An 18,695-nucleotide genomic window follows, 5' to 3' on the forward strand; every position below is an offset into this window, starting at 1 on the left:
ATGTGTGTGTGTGTGCGCGCGTGTGCGTGTGTGTGTATGTGCGCGTGTGCGTGTGTGTGTGTGTGTGCGTGTGCGTGTCCGTGTGTGTGTGTGAGTGTGTGAGTGTGTGTGTGTGTGTGAGTGTGTGTGTGAGTGTGTGTGTGTGTGTGCGTGTCCGTATGTGTGAGTGTGTGTGTGTGTCTGTGTGTGTGTGCGTGTGCATGTGCGTGTCCGTGTGTGAGTGTGTGTGTGCGTGAGGGAGAGAGAGAGAGAGAGATAGAGAGCGCACCGGGCCAGGGGCAAGCTTTTATACATTGCATCAGCGCTGAGTACCCGACTTTTTAAGGTTACTAACATAGGTGTCCCTCAAGGATCGATTCTTGGCCCTTTGCTCTTTTTAATCTACATTAATGATCTGCCTGACGCTCTTACTAACACTCATTGTGTATTATACGCGGATGACACTACAATTTCTTCTTGTGATAAATATATAATCTCGCTATCTGCCAAATTAAATACCTCTTTGGTTAGCATTATGTCCTGGTGCCATGATAATCACCTAATTATAAACCCCGTTAAAACTAAGTTTATGCTTTTTAGAACAAAACAAAAAATCACAGCACACTTGCCTTCATTATCGCTTGGTCATACTTCTATTTCCCCTTGCGACAACGTGACTTTCCTTGGTATTCAACTCGATTCTCAACTGAAATTTCATCATCATTTGGACCATGTGAAGAAAAAAACTGCATTTGGAATTCGTGCATTATTAAAGGCTCGTCATTTTTTCCCATTATCAGCACTCTTATCACTTTACTTTGCTTTTATTCACGCGCTCATTAATTACGGCACTGTAGTATGGGGGAACACTTACAACTGTCATTTACACTCTATCCAGCACATTCAAAATCAGGCTATTCGTATCATTACCCGCAGTTCATACCTTGTTACTGCTATCCCTTTGCTTCGTCAATATAATATCTTATCCGTTAGAAATTTATTTGATTACAACCTAGCCATCATGTTTTTTAGATTAATGAACAATGCACTTTCTTTTGAATTTATCGACAAATGTTTTTTGAAAAATTGTAACCCTACGAGATTTGCGGCTCAAAAAAATTTTTTGCTTCCCCAAGTTTTTACTAATTATGGAAAACGTCATTCCCGTTTATCATGCATTTCCCTGTGGAATAATTTACCCCCGAGTTTAAAATCGCCTATGTCTTTGTCTATGTTTAAATCGTATTTAAAAAGTTTTCTTTTGCAGCAAAATGTGGAGTGAACTGCTTCTATTCCCTTTAGAAAACTCTTGTACTTAATTATTTGCTAGAAATTTCTACTTTGTTTTTTTGTTTCTTGACAACTGTATCCTTGTATTCTCAATTATTTCTTTATATGTCTTTTCACAACGCTGTATTTTGTTCAATATTATTTATAGTGGGTTGTTATTCTGGTTTTCCTTGTCTGTTTGTTTTTGCCCTGCTAATCTATTTCATTCTCATTATATAATTGTTACTTATTTAAAATACCATTGTTCTTACTGCTAATTGTACCTGTCTGTGATGCTGCTTGTTTTTTAATCAAGTTAGTATTAATCTACCAGGGGTCCCGTGACAGTCGCTTGACTTTGGGACCCTCGCCTGTATACTGAATTTATGTAACCGATTTGTAGTCAATAAATTCTTATCTTATCTTATCTTATACTGGGGATCAAACTCCGCAGCTTCCGCATGCCAGGCGGATACAGGAACCACTAGGACAACGCTGAGGTCAGTGCAAGGTTCCTTTAACGCTTCAATGTCGGATGTCAAAAGCAAACAGGTGATTATACATCCATGCTTACACACTCTGAGGTTAGTGCAAGGTTCCTTTGTCGCCTTAATGCGGGGATGTTAAAAGTAAACAGGTGATTATACAGCCATGCTTACATAGCCTACTTGCATAATCACTTTTTTTTGTGATGTGATTGCGGACAAGTAAGCAGAAGGACACACTGGTTCCATGAAGCTGCGTGACTTCCTTGTTAAAATTAGCCGAATAAGAAAGATCCCTCACGTCTCCAGCGGATTAGGCACTTATTAACCTTCACGTCAGATGTCACCAGCCACTTGTACGCCATGTAGTGAATGCTCAGTAATAAACTTATAATAATATATGGAACAGGAACACTGAATTGTACCAGTCATAAAGTTTAAGCAAAAAAAAAACAAGCAACGCACGTTCCCACTTCTGCAATATCTGTCGTATCTACTGGGTAATCGCCGTCTTCCCACGGTGCACATATACAAAGTCGCCATCCCTTACTTCGAGGTAAGAGATGGCGCCACCCTTACGCTACCTTGCCAATATAAAGAGACATCATCAAGCTGGGCTGAACATGAAAAAGAAAATTAACAATAAATGGACAGGAGTAAATCGAAGGCAAGGAAAACCAAGCAAAAAGCCCCCCAAAGACCGAACATGACGGCGCACTACGTTATAGTATAAAGGCCACGGCACCGAGCGCCCTTCATAAAAGCTGGCATTTATGTTAGCTCTGTTCAATAAACCGAAATTACGAGGCGACACTGCTCACGAGCAAAACTGATGGGACACGAACATGTCTCACCGCAAGGTGGTGTAATGATAAGGCAATGTAGAACATTGTTCCAGAATGTAGCAGAAAAACTATCTGGTCACTGCAACACTTGTTCCGGCGATCATGATGCATCAAAAAAGTGTGTCGCGTGCCACTTTATGGCTTAGACATTGCGAAACTGCAGGACCAGCGTGCGATAACTCACCTTATGACTATGCTTTCAAACGATCATTTCTGGCATGTTTTCCTGGCTCGTGGCGTTACACATGGACAGTAGGCCAGGTATAATAAAACCCTACAGGGAGAATAGAACTGGCAGAGCTGTGAAAATTAATCAGGAAAGTTTATCATGGAATTCTCATGTCAACAGCCTCATAGCTGACCTTAGTAAAACAATTGGCTGCTTCTTTAAGATTTTCCCACTCATCCCCCAATGGTTACGGACTGTTCTTTATTACTCACTCTTTTATTCCAAGCTTTCCTACTGTGTTTTAGTCTGGGGTACCACTACAAGTCATAACTACACAAGATTAATTAAATTAGCCTGCAAAAAAAAGTGTTAAGAATGTTTGAGCAATATCACGGCCCACCGGAATTACTGCGTACAAGATCGCTTTTTCTGAAATATAAAATGTTAAAGGCCAATCAAGTTTATTATTTCAAATTATTTCAGTACATAAAGAAAGCGAAGCTTTACAGTGTACGAAATTCTAGTGCAGCTCCTGCATACTCACTTCGTAGGGAAACATTACGGCCACCCAAAGTAAGGACGAATTATGGGCGACAACTTATTGAATATCAAACAGCTAACCTTCTGAATAAAATGCAAGAATTAACAGATCTGAGTGCTAATGTCTCTAAGAACACGCTTAAAGCTCTGCTGCTCGGAAATAACTTAGAATTAAATTAATCTGCGATGTTTCTGTCCATAGTTTTATTTTCTGGGAGTGCATTATCGTTTTGAACCTTGCTGGCTGTTGTGTGTTGCTATTATGATTTTGCTATCATGTTGCTAAACTTGCAGCAACCATGTTTCAGAATTGTGTACTTGCTTGTGCTTCTTTGTACTAAGTATTCTGTGTTGGCATGTACGGTCTATTGTTTGCTACATATGCGTTTTTTTTTCTAGCATAATTTATTCACCCTTTTTTTCCCTCAGTGCTGTGACTTTTTCTTATTTCCCCCCGAAGAGCTTGGTGTGGAACTTTTCATGTAAAACTATGTTAAATGACTGTTTGTGCCAAACTGTATGCGGGGCAAGAGCCATCGTCAGGCGTTTCGCCTTTTGCTCTTGCTTCTCTTTCTGTATCAGAAAGGAAACAAATAAATCAAATCAAATAAGCGTAAGGTAACTGACATAACGAAGTTTAATATGGATGTAATCGAGCAGGCTCTAAAGAACGAAAGTAGCCTAGAAGGGCCAAAAGGAAACTAAACATTGGGAAAAGTCGCATGTAGGCATTAAAAAACAAAGAGGGCAATGCCATTAGCAACATGGATAAGATAGTTGGTTAGTCGAATATTTGTAGAAAACTCTATACAGTGGCAAAAGTAATAAGGATGTGAATGAGATCGGCAGTACCACACAGCAACAGGACATCCCGCTAGTAACGAAAGAGGAAGTAAAGACACCCTTAGGAGCAATGCAAAAGGGGAAAGCAGCTGGTGAGAATCAGGTAACAGCAGATATGCTGAAATGCAGAGGAGAGATTGGGCTAGAAAAATTAGCCACACTGTATGCGCAATGCCCTATGACCTCGAGCGTACTAGAAGCTTCGAGAAACGCTAAAAGTCTTAATCTACAGCAAAGGAGATATCAAGGACTTGAAAAATTACTAACCGATTAGCTTACTGTCCGTTGCCTATAGGGCATTCACTAAGATAATCGCTAATAGAGTCAGGGCAACCTTTGACTTCAATCAAACGAATGATCAGGCAGGCTTTCGAAAAGGATGCTAGACAAAAGACCGTATTCGCACTATCAATCAGGCGATAGAGAAATATGCTCAATATAAACAACCCCTGGTGTTTCAGGGAAGACTAAGCAATTTTCAACATAGGTTTTGTTAGGTAAAAATATCGCTTTTTCAGCAATGCATTACCAGTGTTGGCGGACACCAGAAATCCGTTGAATCGCTTTAAGTACAAATATGGTTAATCAATCTTCAGTAATTAACTTTTTAACCATTAGATTTAGGCGCCTAGCTGCAATTCGAGATTTGTAGCTGTTGTTAGTAGCAGCCATACCAGTTTTTCGAACTTAGAACACGTGATTACCCTTGGCGCAGTAACTCGACAAAATTTGGCTTCCTTGACTATAATAACGTGCACTGGAAAGGATGCTATGCCTGCAAGCTTTTCAAAAAAGCATGTATTTTGGCACGATGCAGCCAAATTTTGTATGGCCACAGCGCCGAGGGTAATCGCGTTTTCGAAATTCTAAAAACTGATATGGCTGTTGCTAACTACTGGCTACAAATCTCTAATGGTTGCCAGTTGCCTAGCTGTGATAGTTCAAAAGTAATTATCAAAAATTACTTAACAGCACTACTTAAGATAATTCACCGGCTTTCCGGTTTCCGCCAACACTGGTTATGCTATGCTGCAAAAGCCATATTTTTACCCCAAAAAGCCTATTTTAGAAAATTGCTTAAAATCTTCCCTGAAACTCAAGGTACAGCCTTAATAGATTACGAGAAAGCATTTGACTAAGTCGAAACCTCATCAGTGAAGCAGGCAATGCGGAATAAGTGTGTAGAAGATCCTTATGTTTAACACTGATATATATATATATATATATATATATATATATATATATATATATATATATATATATATATATATATATATATATATATATATAAAAGCTGCGCAGGTACCGTAGTCCTCCATAAAGTCATCAATAAAGTTCCAATGAGGAAGGGTGTCAGGCAGGGACAAACAATCTCGTCGATGCTATTCACCGCATGTTTACAGGAGGTGTTCCGAGGCCTAGATCAGGAACAGTTGGGGATAAGAGTGAATGAAGAATAACTACGTAATTTGCGTTTCGCTGATGGCATTGCCTTGCTAAGTCACTCATGAGACGAACTGCAAAGCATGATAAAGACAGGCAGCGCAGAAGAGTTCGTCTAAAAATTAACACGAAGAAAACCAAAGTAACCTTCAAGGGAACAGCAGTTCACAACTAGCAGCGCGGTGCTGGAAGTGGTAAAGGAATACATCTACTTAGGGCAGGTACTGACGGCTGATCCGGATCATGAGAGCCAAATAATAGAAGAATAAGAATGGGGGGGATTGCATATGGCAGGTTCTTTGAGATCATGAATGGCAGTTATCCAATATCCCTCAAGAGAAAAGTATACAACCAGCCAAAGTACGATGCCAATAGCGAAGTGTGGTTACCACCGTTTATAAACCCTCACTGAATGTGCGACGCGATTCCAGCACAGCATTTCATGCTTACACGTGCTCTCATCTGCGAGACACATCATATTTATTTTAACACCTAATGTGTTGTATGCCTTGTGCACCAAGTTTTCTGCACGTCACAGAACTTCTGGGCCAAAGCAAAATAACTAATGGCCACACTCACTGTCCGCAGGGGTGGAGATCACTTTGGGAGAGCCCGCCGCCGTTGGAAGAGAGCGTCTAGCGGAAGTTTCTTGCTCTTCAGTTCAAGCGCCATATGTTCACTTTGCCAGCGAGATGTGGGCATGCTTCCAACGTAAATCTACCGCTCAACGTGGTGTCACTATGGCTGGAGGATATTGTACGCGCTCTAATGGGTCTTACGGATCACACTACGCTTCCCGCAGCTTTACCAACTTCTTAGAGAATGAGGCGCCTCCCTAGCTGTGAGAAGTCTGAACAGCTACAATAGATCGAGAATGCAGTATAGTGACAAACAGGACCTATTGCGCAGCACGGCTTCAAGCCAAGAGGATTGGCGAGACAGCGGGATGCATGAACCGAAGGATGCCATGCCTAACTCCATCCTACGCAATATTCGACAAGGATTTCACAATGAGGTACATGGACAGTCGCTTAGGCCCCAAGTATGATCTGCGAGAGGGACTGTGGTTCGAGGGGCATCTGCGGGAAGTGCCCGATTGCGCCAGCAGTCGCAACCATCCGGAAACACAGACTTCCGACCCCTTCATGCTGTGCCCAGACTTCGGACACTCAGTGACCAAACGCAAATGGCTTCATATGCCTGCCTTTCCTCGATTCAAGATATTCCGAATATTAAAGAGCCCTTACATTACTATACTGCATCAAAACTCACTTGGTGCTGCTTAGACTTCTTTACTGCAGCTAATACTACTACGCCACGCAGTCGCCTATTCAGACATTATGGCACAGGTTTTAGTGACATCAGCTCTGTCACACTCTCATTCATGTTGCAATCAATTCCTTCTAGAAAGGGATTACTGTTAATATATTTTGTTTGTGCTTTTGCCGAAGACTCCCAATCCTCACTTGTCTGACACGCAGAAAAGTTCTGTTTCGCATGTTTGTCGCATCTTTTTCTTCAAAAACGAAATATCTTGCTTCGTCGTGGCAATTTTACAATGTGATTCTAAAAGAGATTATGTGACTCATGGCGTGTTGTCGTAAAACAAAGCCCATCCGCCCAGGATACTATAGACGGAGTTTAACAGACGGCAGCCTCTATGTAGTACTATGTTCTATAGCCCACAACCAAAACGCTGTTGCGGTTACGATTCGTGGGTGTGGTGTTCCAAGTAACATCGGTTAGCGTACGCAATTGTTTCCGAAAGCAAATCATTGCTAGCCGGCGGTGAGATAACGTCTTCACAGATGTCTTTACAGGCGACAGCCTCTCTTGGGTGGCTAATCGCGAGCAGTAGATCTGTCTTTGCCTGGTCATTAGCAGGAATATCTATTGCAGCAGAGGAGAATGAGGTACTGAAAATCAAACCGACAGGACTGTCCGCTGATGTCTCTAACGATTCCTTTTGAAGATGAAGGCAATGAAGTGCTGAGTTTCTAGGCTAGCTTCCTCAGCGTACCGTCGTTATTGCTCTCTGCGCAGATTCGTCGATGTAGATGGCTGACTGAAGAAATTTTGCTAAACTTTAAATCATAGGATACAGGATTGATTGTGGATGTAAAGGATCTCACTGCTTAAACCGAATGTATGGTACAAAATGTGAAAGAGGTGCAAGCTTTCTGTGAGCCTTATCTGCCAGTTTGCTGAGCAGATACCTAAACCAAGTTCACGATGGGCGCTAGAGGCGACCTCGTTAATATTTCCTCACAGTAGCGCTTTATTTAGAAATACGCTATGTCACTTTCTGCCAAGAAAGGGCAGAGCGCTCATTCTGTTAAAAGCTTGATTTCAAAAGTAGGGCTAACTGCTTACGCAGGTAACAAGCGTTTCCAAAATTCTTGAAGTCTCCTGAAGCTAATAATAGGTCCATCGACCATAGTTAGAGCTAGGAGAGCGCAAATTGAGCGAAAAGAAAAGAAAAAGAAGAAATAAATAAGATCATTTCTCGTATATTGTAGCCCGACAGGAGCCGGCCCTGCTCATGCTATAGCAATCTTCAGTGGCGTAGAGAGAGCGCTACCAGGGGCAGCGTCGCTATAGACGGCAATTCATGCCCGAAAGGACCCCTCGCTTTCGAGAGCAAACGGAGTCGACTGCACGAAGCCACTGCAGTAATCTTAGTGTTGTTGCTGAGTAAAAAGCTGAACCAAATCTACGCGCACTTTTTGGGATCTATTATTAGTATATTTTTATCATTTCTCAACAAAAAAGAGACAGCGTAGTCTCCTTTTCTGAGCGAAAAGAGGAAGCTCAGGAAAGACCAAAACTGGCTGCTCGAACTGGCACTATTCCCAGTAAAAAAGACGACGAAAACTAGAGACGGTCGTCGTAAGGGCCTTTGCCTCTTGAAATTAAGCGCCTATTGTTGTTGTAGCCTTTAAGCCGAAAACTAATCGAAGTGCTTTTCAGTAATACGAACAGTGGATTTCGACAGCGGCCTAGACTTTTAATAGAGGTGAAGAGCGGACAGTGCTTTCCAGCAGAGATGCCAGACACTTCATATCTGAAGCTTTCTTTCTTGGTTCGGCGACGCTGGGGCGCCAACTTTCGCCGTTTGCTCGAGCAAATGAATTCACTTATTCGGCTGACCGAACCCCTGAGGAGTCTTGCGCCCACCGATGCACGTCGTCTTCGCTCTCATAATTAGCATAATCACCTGACGCAGTCAACGTAATAGGAGGCCGCGCAACTCTACTTGATCTTTCGTTTTTTTTTTTGGTTAGCTGGATGCAATGCACGTTGTATTTTTTTTTTTTTTTTTTTTGCCGGAAGGCACTGCACTTCGGTTATTTTTCTGCTATGTAAAACGCTGTACGAAATTCAATAACAACCAATGTACAACTGTCGGAGGCAAACTACGTCGAGTCTGAAACGTTCCCTTTTTCCGATAGTACTTAATGTACAGCAGGTTCTTATCACGTAAGTGGAAGGCGTCGAGGAGGAAGGTGCGCAGAAAACAACCAAAATTAAGAAGGAACCTGCGACGCGCTTTTAATATTTTGTTTTAGTAAACACGCAAGATTTTTTTTTTTGGCTATCCATTTATTTTCATGGAATTTCTCCAACAGAGCAAAATGTCATGATACATTCGCACATCCATTCTGTAGTACTACTGTCAGAAATTCGGGAAGAACAAAATCAGCAAAGTGCACCTCAGGTATGTTTAACACCGGACTGAAACTCTTCATAAACTGAAAAGCACGCCACTTTATACTAAAGTAACGCTTGTTGCTCAGCTAGTCGGGGCATAGTTCTACGTACAAACGATAGCGCAAAAAAACGAGACATTCACAAGAAAGGTGCATAAGATAACGCGCTTCTTGTCCGTTGTGGCGTTGCCTTGTCCACCTTCTTGTGAATGTCTTGTTTTTTTGCGGTAACGTTTGTACGTAGAACCACTTCACACTACCGGCCACAGTTGTCAATAATGGCCGCAAAGAGTCTGAAGGTTGAGCCATACGCAGCAAAGTGACGAAGTAATAAGCATACAGGGCTTCGAAGATGCCACTGCTGAGCGCGTGAGTTTACCGAAAGCGTGCGTGCACGAGTTGTTTGGTAAATCTGAAAATAGTTCAGCTCAAATTCTTCAAAGTTTGTTATTTTTAAACATGTCACACATTTGGCACACAAAGACTTCAGTTTTTACATCCTGACTAAAAGTAACCATTCTTTAAGGGTGAAGTATACGTACTTACAAGCGCTAAGCGATCTCCACTGAACGACAGCTTCTACACAACGAACTCAATTTGTTCCCACCCATTTAGATCGCCTTCATCAAACGCTGCCCACTGCTTTGACTGCTGTTCAAACTTGGAAGTGTAGTAGTGAGTTCATGCTTCATCCACAGCCACGAATCAATGTCGAGTCCTGCGATGTGCAATTCAGTATCATAAAAGAATCCTTGAAAATGGCAGTCCACATGCGCTCTTGGTCCACGCTCGCTGGTAGGTCGATAGCAAAGAATCGTTGACGCATCATGCTCGCGTGGGGCCGCGAAAAGAATTTTGAAGGTGGGTATTTACTTCCACCGTTGTTGGCCAATACTATCGATCTCTCGCTCGAACGATTTCAACCCCACAGGATGGGCGCCAAGAAGGAGGACAGTAGGAATCACGCACATAATGGAAAGAGTAAACACCCGGGCGCATCTCTGGTTGCATTCGTTCGAACCTCGAAGACGGTAGGAAACATGCCCTTTGCCATTTCAAAAAAAAAAAGCTTCGCGCACTTTATTTCAGCAGTCCTTCAAAAAAAAGCCCCCTGTTTTCTTCCACGAAGACTGCAGTGGTGTCCTTTTACTGCGCGTCCTGAGCGTTCTGCGTCTCAAGCCATGTCCAGTCACGTATAAAATCGTTAATTAAGGAAAAAATCCTTTCCAACGCTTGCCAACATGTTTCCATATAATCTCGGTTTTGAAGTGCGAATGCGGCCAGCTGTTTAGATAGGAATACTTTATCAATGCCAAGAATTCGGCTCTTTCACCTTTGTAGCAATTACTCGCATTGTCGCTTAAAACGTATGTCAGACGGTAATGTCGCAACGGTTCTCGCTGGTGACCGGCTTATTGGTTTGGTTTGGTTTATGGGGTTTTAACGTCTTAAAGCGACTCAGGCTATGAGAGACGCCGTAGTGAAGGGCTCCGGAAATTTCGACCACCGGGGGCTCTTTAACGTGCACTGGCATCGTACAGTACACGGGCCTCTAGAATTTCACCTCCATCGAAATTCGGCTGCCGTGGCCTGGTTCGAACCCGCGTTTTTCGGGTCAGCAGCCGAGCACCATAACCACTGAGCCACCACGGCGGCTGTGACCGTCTTATTATTCACAATGCTTCCACACGAACTTATGCACCATTTCATGAAACTTAGCAAAACTTGCAGCATGTACATTATAAAATGCGAGACGTGAGGGCAGAAAAACGTAAGGAAAGAAATTAATATTTCGGTTACTACAGGTACAATGCCTCCCTAAAGTATCCATTCTCAGCTAAAGTTTGTTTGTTTGTTTATTGGGGTTTAACGTCCCAAAACGACTAAGGCTATGAGAGACGCCGTAGGGGAGGGCTCCGGAAATTTCGACCACCTGGGGTTCTTTAACGTGCACTGACATCGCACAGTACACGGGCCTCTAGAATTTCTCCTCCAAAGAAATTCCAGCCGCCGCGGCCGGGATCGAACCCGCGTCTTTTGGGTCAGCAGCCGAGCACCTTAACCACTGAGCCACCGCGGCGGCTCAGCTAAAGTTTAACCGACGCTGTGGTGGCTCGGCGGTTATGGTGCTCGGCCGCTGACCCGAAAGACGCGGGTTCGATCTCAGCCGCGGAGGTCGCATTTCGATGGAGGTGAAATGCTTGAGACCCACGTCCTGTGCGATCTCAGTCCATGTTAGAGAACCCCAGGTGGTCGAAATTATCCGGAGCCCTCCACTACGGCGTCCCTCATAACCCTAGTCGCTTTGGGACGTTAAGCCCCGGCCGTATACTAAACCAAATCGAAAAGTCAACCCAATATCTGTGTCCTGGCTTACCGAAATTTTGAAAGCCCGGCAAGTTTTTTTTTACTCGCCCCGGTGGCTCAGTGGTTATAGCGACCGGCTACTGAGACGTAGTTCCCTGGTTTGAAGCCGGGAGCGGCAGCCGCGTTTCGATGGAGGCGAACGGCAAAGGTGCCCGTGTGCTGTGCGATGTCAGTGCACGTTGAAGATGCCCAGGGGGTCGAAATTATTCCGGAGACCCCCACTACGGCGCCTCTTTCTCTCTTTCTTCTTTTACTCCCACCTTCCTTTCGTTATTGCGCGGTTCGGTTGTCCACTGATATGTGAGACATTACTGCACCATTTCTTTTCCTCAAAAACCAATTTACCTTTTTCTACTTTTTTTTCTTTTTTCTCTCCTCCCTAGTAACGTTCAGTTCAGGACAGAAAAAGAGTGCACTACGACTAAATGTCGCCTTCGAAACAGGCACCTATCGCCTCGGTAGACCATCATGGACTTGTGATTTTAGGATCGGTGCAAAAAATATTGCAAGCAAAAGTCATTAGGTTAGTTACTTTGTTCCGCACACCTCACCGCCAGCTCACCAGGTTTTTCCCATGATGCCCCAAGAGGCTGGCTGCCACGTCACCAAGATTCGTGCTTGAGAGCCTCGACATGGAGCTCAAACCCCAGTTTCAGGCCTGCCAGCCACGACAGAGCGAAGGTGCTCAAAGTGAGGAAAAGCTAACGTGCAAGAAAAGTGAGCAAAATAAAAAAAGAAACAGCAGCATGGTTCTGTTGTCCCGGCTACTTGTTCCTGCGTTTTTTTTTTTCTGTAGCCAGCCAAAAAATAATAACAGAGCACATAGCGATCTACTGCAGTTTTCTCCCGCCTGCAGGGTAAAGACATAAATGGAGCCACGTGGCTTAATGACGCAACCAGGCAGCCAGAGAAAAAGTTTTGCTCCGGGGGTTTCGTTCCGCGCTTATGTGATAGCATGACAGGGCAGAAAACATAAGAAAACAAAACAGGAAATAAAGATTTTTATTTTATTTATTTATAAATACTGCGGTCTTGAACTACAAGACCATCGCAGGTGGGTACATGATTTGTGTAACACCCAAGGACAAAGAAAAGGAAATACAGCAGACAAGGCGTCACAGCAACGAAATTAGTACATCACACTGTACTGTATCAAATTCACAACCTCAGAATATATATACTGCACTCATAGAGCCAAGCATATAATTAAGTAAATATAAACAAATTACTCATCAACCGAACATTCAACATTTCTTCACTTGTTGCAGCAGCTCCTCAAAATGGGACAAATTATTCTCTTCGACTATATGACCAGCAAGGTTGTTCCATTCGGTAATGGTTCTCGGAAAATAGGAATATTTGTAGCAGTTCGTTCTTGTGGATAAAGGTTTTACGGAAAGAGAATGTCTCAGGCGTGTTGCATAACCACTAGAGTAACTAACAATTTTTGAGATGTCAATGTTGTATTGCCCATGAATTAACTGGAAAAAGAATTTCAAACGACAGATACGGTTTCTATCAGTAACGGATGGTAAGCCACTCTTTTTAATAAGATTAGTGATAGAGGTGCGGCCATAGGAATTATAAATAAATCTTACTGCTTTCTTTTGAATCCTTTCTAATTTGTTAATGTTAATCTTGGTATATGGGTCCCAGATCATTACGGCATATTCTAAGATTGGCCGCACAATAGTGTTATACGCAAGGAAACGTGTTTCAGGAGTAGCGAACCGTAGTGCACGCCTCAAGAAGAATATTTTGCGCAGAGCATTTGCCGAGATGGTATCAATATGTTTGTTCCAGGAAAGATTATTGGAAATCCATAGGCCGAGATATTTGTAGCATGTTACCTCTGAGAGTGCACTATCGGAAGTACCATACTGGTAGAGAAGAGGATTCCTTTTAAGCGTTATTCTCATATATACTGTTTTATCGAAATTTATCACCATTTGCCACCTATCACACCAGCGCATTACTTTCTGAAAGTCATTATTTAGCCTTATTTGATCTTCACTTGAGTTAATTCGTTCATAGAGGACACAATCATCAGCATATAACTTAACATTAACAGAGAGATCTTGGACGATATCGTTAATATAAATAATAAACAAAAGCGGTCCAAGCACAGATCCTTGGGGAACTCCCGATTCAACTGGAATGCAATGTGAGAGGGCACCATTTAGTGTAACAAACTGGCGCCTTTTTGTCAGGTAAGCCTTAATCCAGGTTATTAGTTTATCGTTTTTTATTACAGAACTCAATTTATATATTAGCTTGTTATGAGAAACCGTATCAAAGGCCTTGCGGAAATCTAAAAATATTACGTCAGTTTGTTTTCCTTCGTTTATGGCTTCTGCAAAATCATGAATTGTTTGTATTAGCTGTGTACATGTCGAATATCCTTTCCTGAAACCATGTTGAGCTTTCGATATTACGTTATGTTCTTCAAGAAAGGTAGATAAATGTTTATGAATAATGTGCTCAAGTATCTTACACGCTGTGGAAGTAAGTGAAATAGGGCGATAGTTTTGAACCTGTGTTTTGTCACCAGTTTTATGTAAAGGTTTAACTCTGGCAACTCGCCAGTCATCGGGTAGGGCGCCTTCCTCTATAGACCTTCTAAAAATGACACATAAATACTTGGAGCACCATTGCGCGTACTGCTTCAGAAAGGCATTTGGAATGTCGTCTGGGCCAAACGATTTCTTAACATCTAGATTTAGAAGTAAATTGAACACTCCATTTTCAGATATGGTAACATCAGGTATAGGGGGTAAAGACAGACTGAAAGATGGGAGATGACCATTGTCTGCAGTAAAAACAGTTTTAAAGTGGTTATTAAAGGCTACACAGGCTGCATTATCATCGCGAATACAATTTCCATCTATTACAAACATGTCGGCACTGCGGGAACTCGGGGTAATCGTCCTCCAGAATTTTTCAGGAGATTTTTTAATAAATGATGGGAGTTGGACACCAAAATATCTTTCTTTGTCAAGTAAAGTCTGATCTTTTAATTGTTGTGACACCTCCTCAATAACACGGGCTATGGAAGGGGTGGCTGATCTCGCTCGCTTTTTAAGACGTTTTAGTCGACGCTGCAAGTGCAGCGTCTCTCTGCTGATCCAAGGGTTGCGGCTACAAGGCTGCTTAGATATCTTCGGCACAAAACACCGGATACATTCATGAACCATGTTCTTGAAGATGAGCCACAAGTCATTAATACTGCAAGGATTCGTTTGGAAATCGTCATAACGAAGGTCAAGAATGTCAATGATGGACTCATTATCTGCTCGTGAAAAATTTGGAAAGGAATGAAGAGCATCTTCATGCTTTAAAGAAACATCATTTAGTGACAATAAAACTGCCTTATGATCTGATATACCAGTAGCAACATCACAAGAGATGTTTTCCGTAATGGTGCCACTTAGAAAAAAGAGATCTAGGATGGACATCGAACCATGCTGTATTCTTGTAGGCTCATTTACAACTTGCAGCAGATCAAAGTTTAAGGCAAGGTCCAGCATTTCATTTTCCATCAAATTACAGGACTGTGAAGAAAAAGTGCACCAATCAATATTCGGGAAATTGAAATCACCGGTCATAATTATTCTGTCTCCCGGTTTTACATGACACTGGATATACTCTTTTAAATGGTGCAAGACAGTGACAGGAGAGTTAGGGGGCCTGTAAATGGCGCCTAGTAAATACTTGATGTTATCAGCATAAACTTTGCAGAATATGCCCTCGACTCCGGTGACATCAGGTAATCTTATAAGTTGTAGAGATGCTTTGTATAGTATCGCAACTCCCCCACCTCTTCTGTCACGATCTTTTCTAAAGACCTGGTAGTTATTTGGAACAAATTCACTGTCATATATATCTTCACTTAACCACGTCTCAGTCAGCACTACTACATCAGGGTCATGCGTAAGTAAAAGACCTTCCAACTCAACGACTTTATTAACAACACTGCGACAGTTAGTATTTAAAACCCGAAAACAACCTTTTTTAGTTTTGTTCTGTCAGGTGTGCTTGGTAATCCTGTAACGCTTGTTTTCAGTTTTGTCCCAGGCAAATAAAGTCCCGTTCACACTTAATTTATCGAAGAATAACTTGACCTTCGCACCGTTCGCCCTTTCCTCTGCAGAGCTCTCCCATAGTTTTTGCCTTAACTGACGAACGCGAAGAGAAAAATCCTCTGAAATCGATATTTCAGAGCCCTTGAGTTTGGGACAGGCTTTCATTATCGATACTTTTTCACGGTAGTCTAAAAATCTCACAATTACTGGACGATCACCATCTTTCTTCTTTCCCAGCCTATGACAGCGTTCAATTCCACTAATGGTTAAATCAAGCTTTTCAAGAAACACACTCTCTTTTATCTTCTTGCTAAGATCATCAAATGTTTCAGTGCTCTCTTCTTTAACGCCATAAATTATCAGATTATTCCTTCGACTCCGGTTTTCTAACTCATCAACCTTATTCAAGAGGCTGGAAACATTTTGTTCCAGTTCAGCTATAGTTGATTTCAGGCCATTTACCTCTGCCTTCAATGTACCAAGAGAAGCCATTTGAGTTTCTATGCCACTTATTCGTTCATGTAAGCTAGCTACATTTTTTTCAAGTTTTTCTTGTCTAGTCAGGACATTGTTGATTGAAGCAGTTATGTTATTTTGCCCCAAGAGAAGTTGTTGCAACATTTCCTGGTCGGTAGGCCCCGGATTCGACTCAATGTCACCACAGATCAAAAGGCTTATTTTGAAAGAAACAGCAGAGACAACACTTTGTAAGCCAAGTGGGCATGGCAGCAGCAATAGAAAGCGGTCATCACTGCGAAAACACTTCATTCGAGAATAATCACTAACCTGCACGATAAAGCAGAACTGATTGAGCATCATGTCCGATGTGCTGCTGCCTAGCCCACTGGTTGAGATGGCCGGGGGACAACTTCTTATAGCCGCTGGTATGTCCACGTGACTTGACGTCACCGATGGGGTGGCAGAAGGTGAAACGAAGAAAGGCTGGACGATCTCGATGACGGGGCAACGGCTGGCTCGTGCGAATGACTTGATGTCTGGTTGATACGGAAGAGCAGCAGTAAATCCTTCTTCAGCGCAACCAAGGGAAGGCTGAACTTGAAAAAAGAGCGCCAAGGCCTGCACGATAAAGCAGAACTGATTGAGCATCATGTCCGATGTGCTGCTGCCTAGCCCACTGGTTGAGATGGCCGGGGGACAACTTCTTATAGCCGCTGGTATGTCCACGTGACTTGACGTCACCGATGGGGTGGCAGAAGGTGAAACGAAGAAAGGCTGGACGATCTCGATGACGGGGCAACGGCTGGCTCGTGCGAATGACTTGATGTCTGGTTGATACGGAAGAGCAGCAGTAAATCCTTCTTCAGCGCAACCAAGGGAAGGCTGAACTTGAAAAAAGAGCGCCAAGGCCTGCACGATAAAGCAGAACTGATTGAGCATCATGTCCGATGTGCTGCTGCCTAGCCCACTGGTTGAGATGGCCGGGGGACAACTTCTTATAGCCGCTGGTATGTCCACGTGACTTGACGTCACCGATGGGGTGGCAGAAGGTGAAACGAAGAAAGGCTGGACGATCTCGATGACGGGGCAACGGCTGGCTCGTGCGAATGACTTGATGTCTGGTTGATACGGAAGAGCAGCAGTAAATCCTTCTTCAGCGCAACCAAGGGAAGGCTGAACTTGAAAAAAGAGCGCCAAGGCCTGCACGATAAAGCAGAACTGATTGAGCATCATGTCCGATGTGCTGCTGCCTAGCCCACTGTGCCCAAGATGTGCAGCATGAGTGCTGGCAGTAAAGTCAGCCCAGCGAGGACGGAAAACGAGAAATATAAAATGGAAGGAAGGAGGGCCATAAGCGTTCGCTTGTGAGCTGTGGCCTCGATGAATCATGGTGGCGCACTGAAGGACAAGAAAGAAAATATTGATTTATGTGCGTCACTTCGCGACTTCGCAGCGGCGAACATATTTTTTGGCAAAAATAAAACGAGTACAAAGTTTACGCTGCAGATCATTAAGCATTGTGTTTTTCTTTGTTTGTATTTTACCTCCGTGCTGAAATAGGAGTATTACGCTCGAGCGAAGAATCCACATTTTTGTTGAAGCCCGTTGTTCTCGGAGAACGAGATTTTTTGACAGGGCCTTGCTAAAACAATCATTAGCCAGAATATCAAATTTTATTGGTCCATCATTAAAAGGTGATACTAAAATCATATATATCGAAGAGATTCACCCTCCAGCTCAGTGACTTCCACAAAGAGAGTTGCAGCGCAATAATTCCTTAAAGCCACGACTTTTCAAAAAATTTATTGAAATTGTTGGAAGGTGGCGAATTTTTTTTCCACACAGATTTTATTTGGAATTTACGCTCTCTTCCGTATTTCATTCTACCTAGGCTAGTAAACAGACCTTCTCAAAGAAATGACGAACAGCCAGGAAGTATTGGTGAATGCAGAGCAAGAAAATGAAACACAGTTAATAAAGTTCGTGACGGGAGGACCACGAGTGTTTCACTTATTTCTAGCGGCCCACAGCTATATCTAGGTTGTGCCTGGCGAACGGTACCAGCGACAGATTTGGATGAAGGCCAGCTCTTTTTTTTATTTCACAACTGATGCCAAACTCACGGTGTGAGGCACTGATCCAGCGTCTCTTCCAAATTCAGCAATCGCTTGCCTGACTCGGTCGTTACAACGTCCGGTGTACTGCCACAGCTTCGGTGATGCATTACAAAAAATAAAAGAAACATCTTGCCTCACAGTAATGTTCCACTCGAAGAATTTTTTTATTTGTTTCAGGAAATTTAGAGAGCAATATTTGGCGGAAAAGAAGTTTGTACGGAGTTTCGGGGAATTTCAAAAACCGAATGTGCCCCACTTTTCGCAAACTGACGGAACTTACAAGCTGCTGCATGGAAAAAGGAACCGAAATAAGGACTTCTGTGTTTAACTGAGGTAATACCCGATTACGGTATCGAAAATCACTTCTCACTTTTTCGCTTTGAGACC

At 42.9% G+C, this 18,695-nt stretch overlaps 2 protein-coding genes across 4 annotated transcripts in view; both read right to left on the bottom strand.

Annotated features, from left to right (window-relative positions):
- Window positions 1-18,695, bottom strand: part of LOC149339884 (protein turtle homolog B-like) — an 843,694-nt gene that overhangs the window by 555,678 nt on the left and 269,321 nt on the right. The window lies entirely within an intron of this gene.
- LOC149339885 (uncharacterized) lies at window positions 12,253-17,444 on the bottom strand. Its single transcript, XM_089551013.1, has 2 exons — window positions 16,392-17,444; window positions 12,253-12,308 (listed from the first exon to the last, which is right to left on the bottom strand). The coding sequence occupies exons 1-2, from the start codon at window positions 17,422-17,424 to the stop codon at window positions 12,253-12,255; spliced, it is 1,089 nt and encodes a 362-aa protein (XP_089407139.1). The 5' UTR covers window positions 17,425-17,444.

Source organism: Amblyomma mixtum, chromosome 6, assembly GCF_055824585.1.
Source record: "Amblyomma mixtum isolate Tamu chromosome 6, ASM5582458v1, whole genome shotgun sequence".
Taxonomy (NCBI): Eukaryota; Metazoa; Arthropoda; class Arachnida; order Ixodida; family Ixodidae; genus Amblyomma; species Amblyomma mixtum.

Excerpts from the sequence above, each read along its gene's own strand:
- LOC149339885 (XM_089551013.1), bottom strand. The coding sequence starts at position 17,424 with ATGATGCTCAATCAGTTCTGCTTTATCGTGCAGGCCTTGGCGCTCTTT. Across the intron at positions 12,309-16,391 it reads AATAAGCCTTTTGATCTGTG|GCCTGAAACTGGGGTTTGAG; the intron begins GTGACATTGAGT and ends CGTGGCTGGCAG.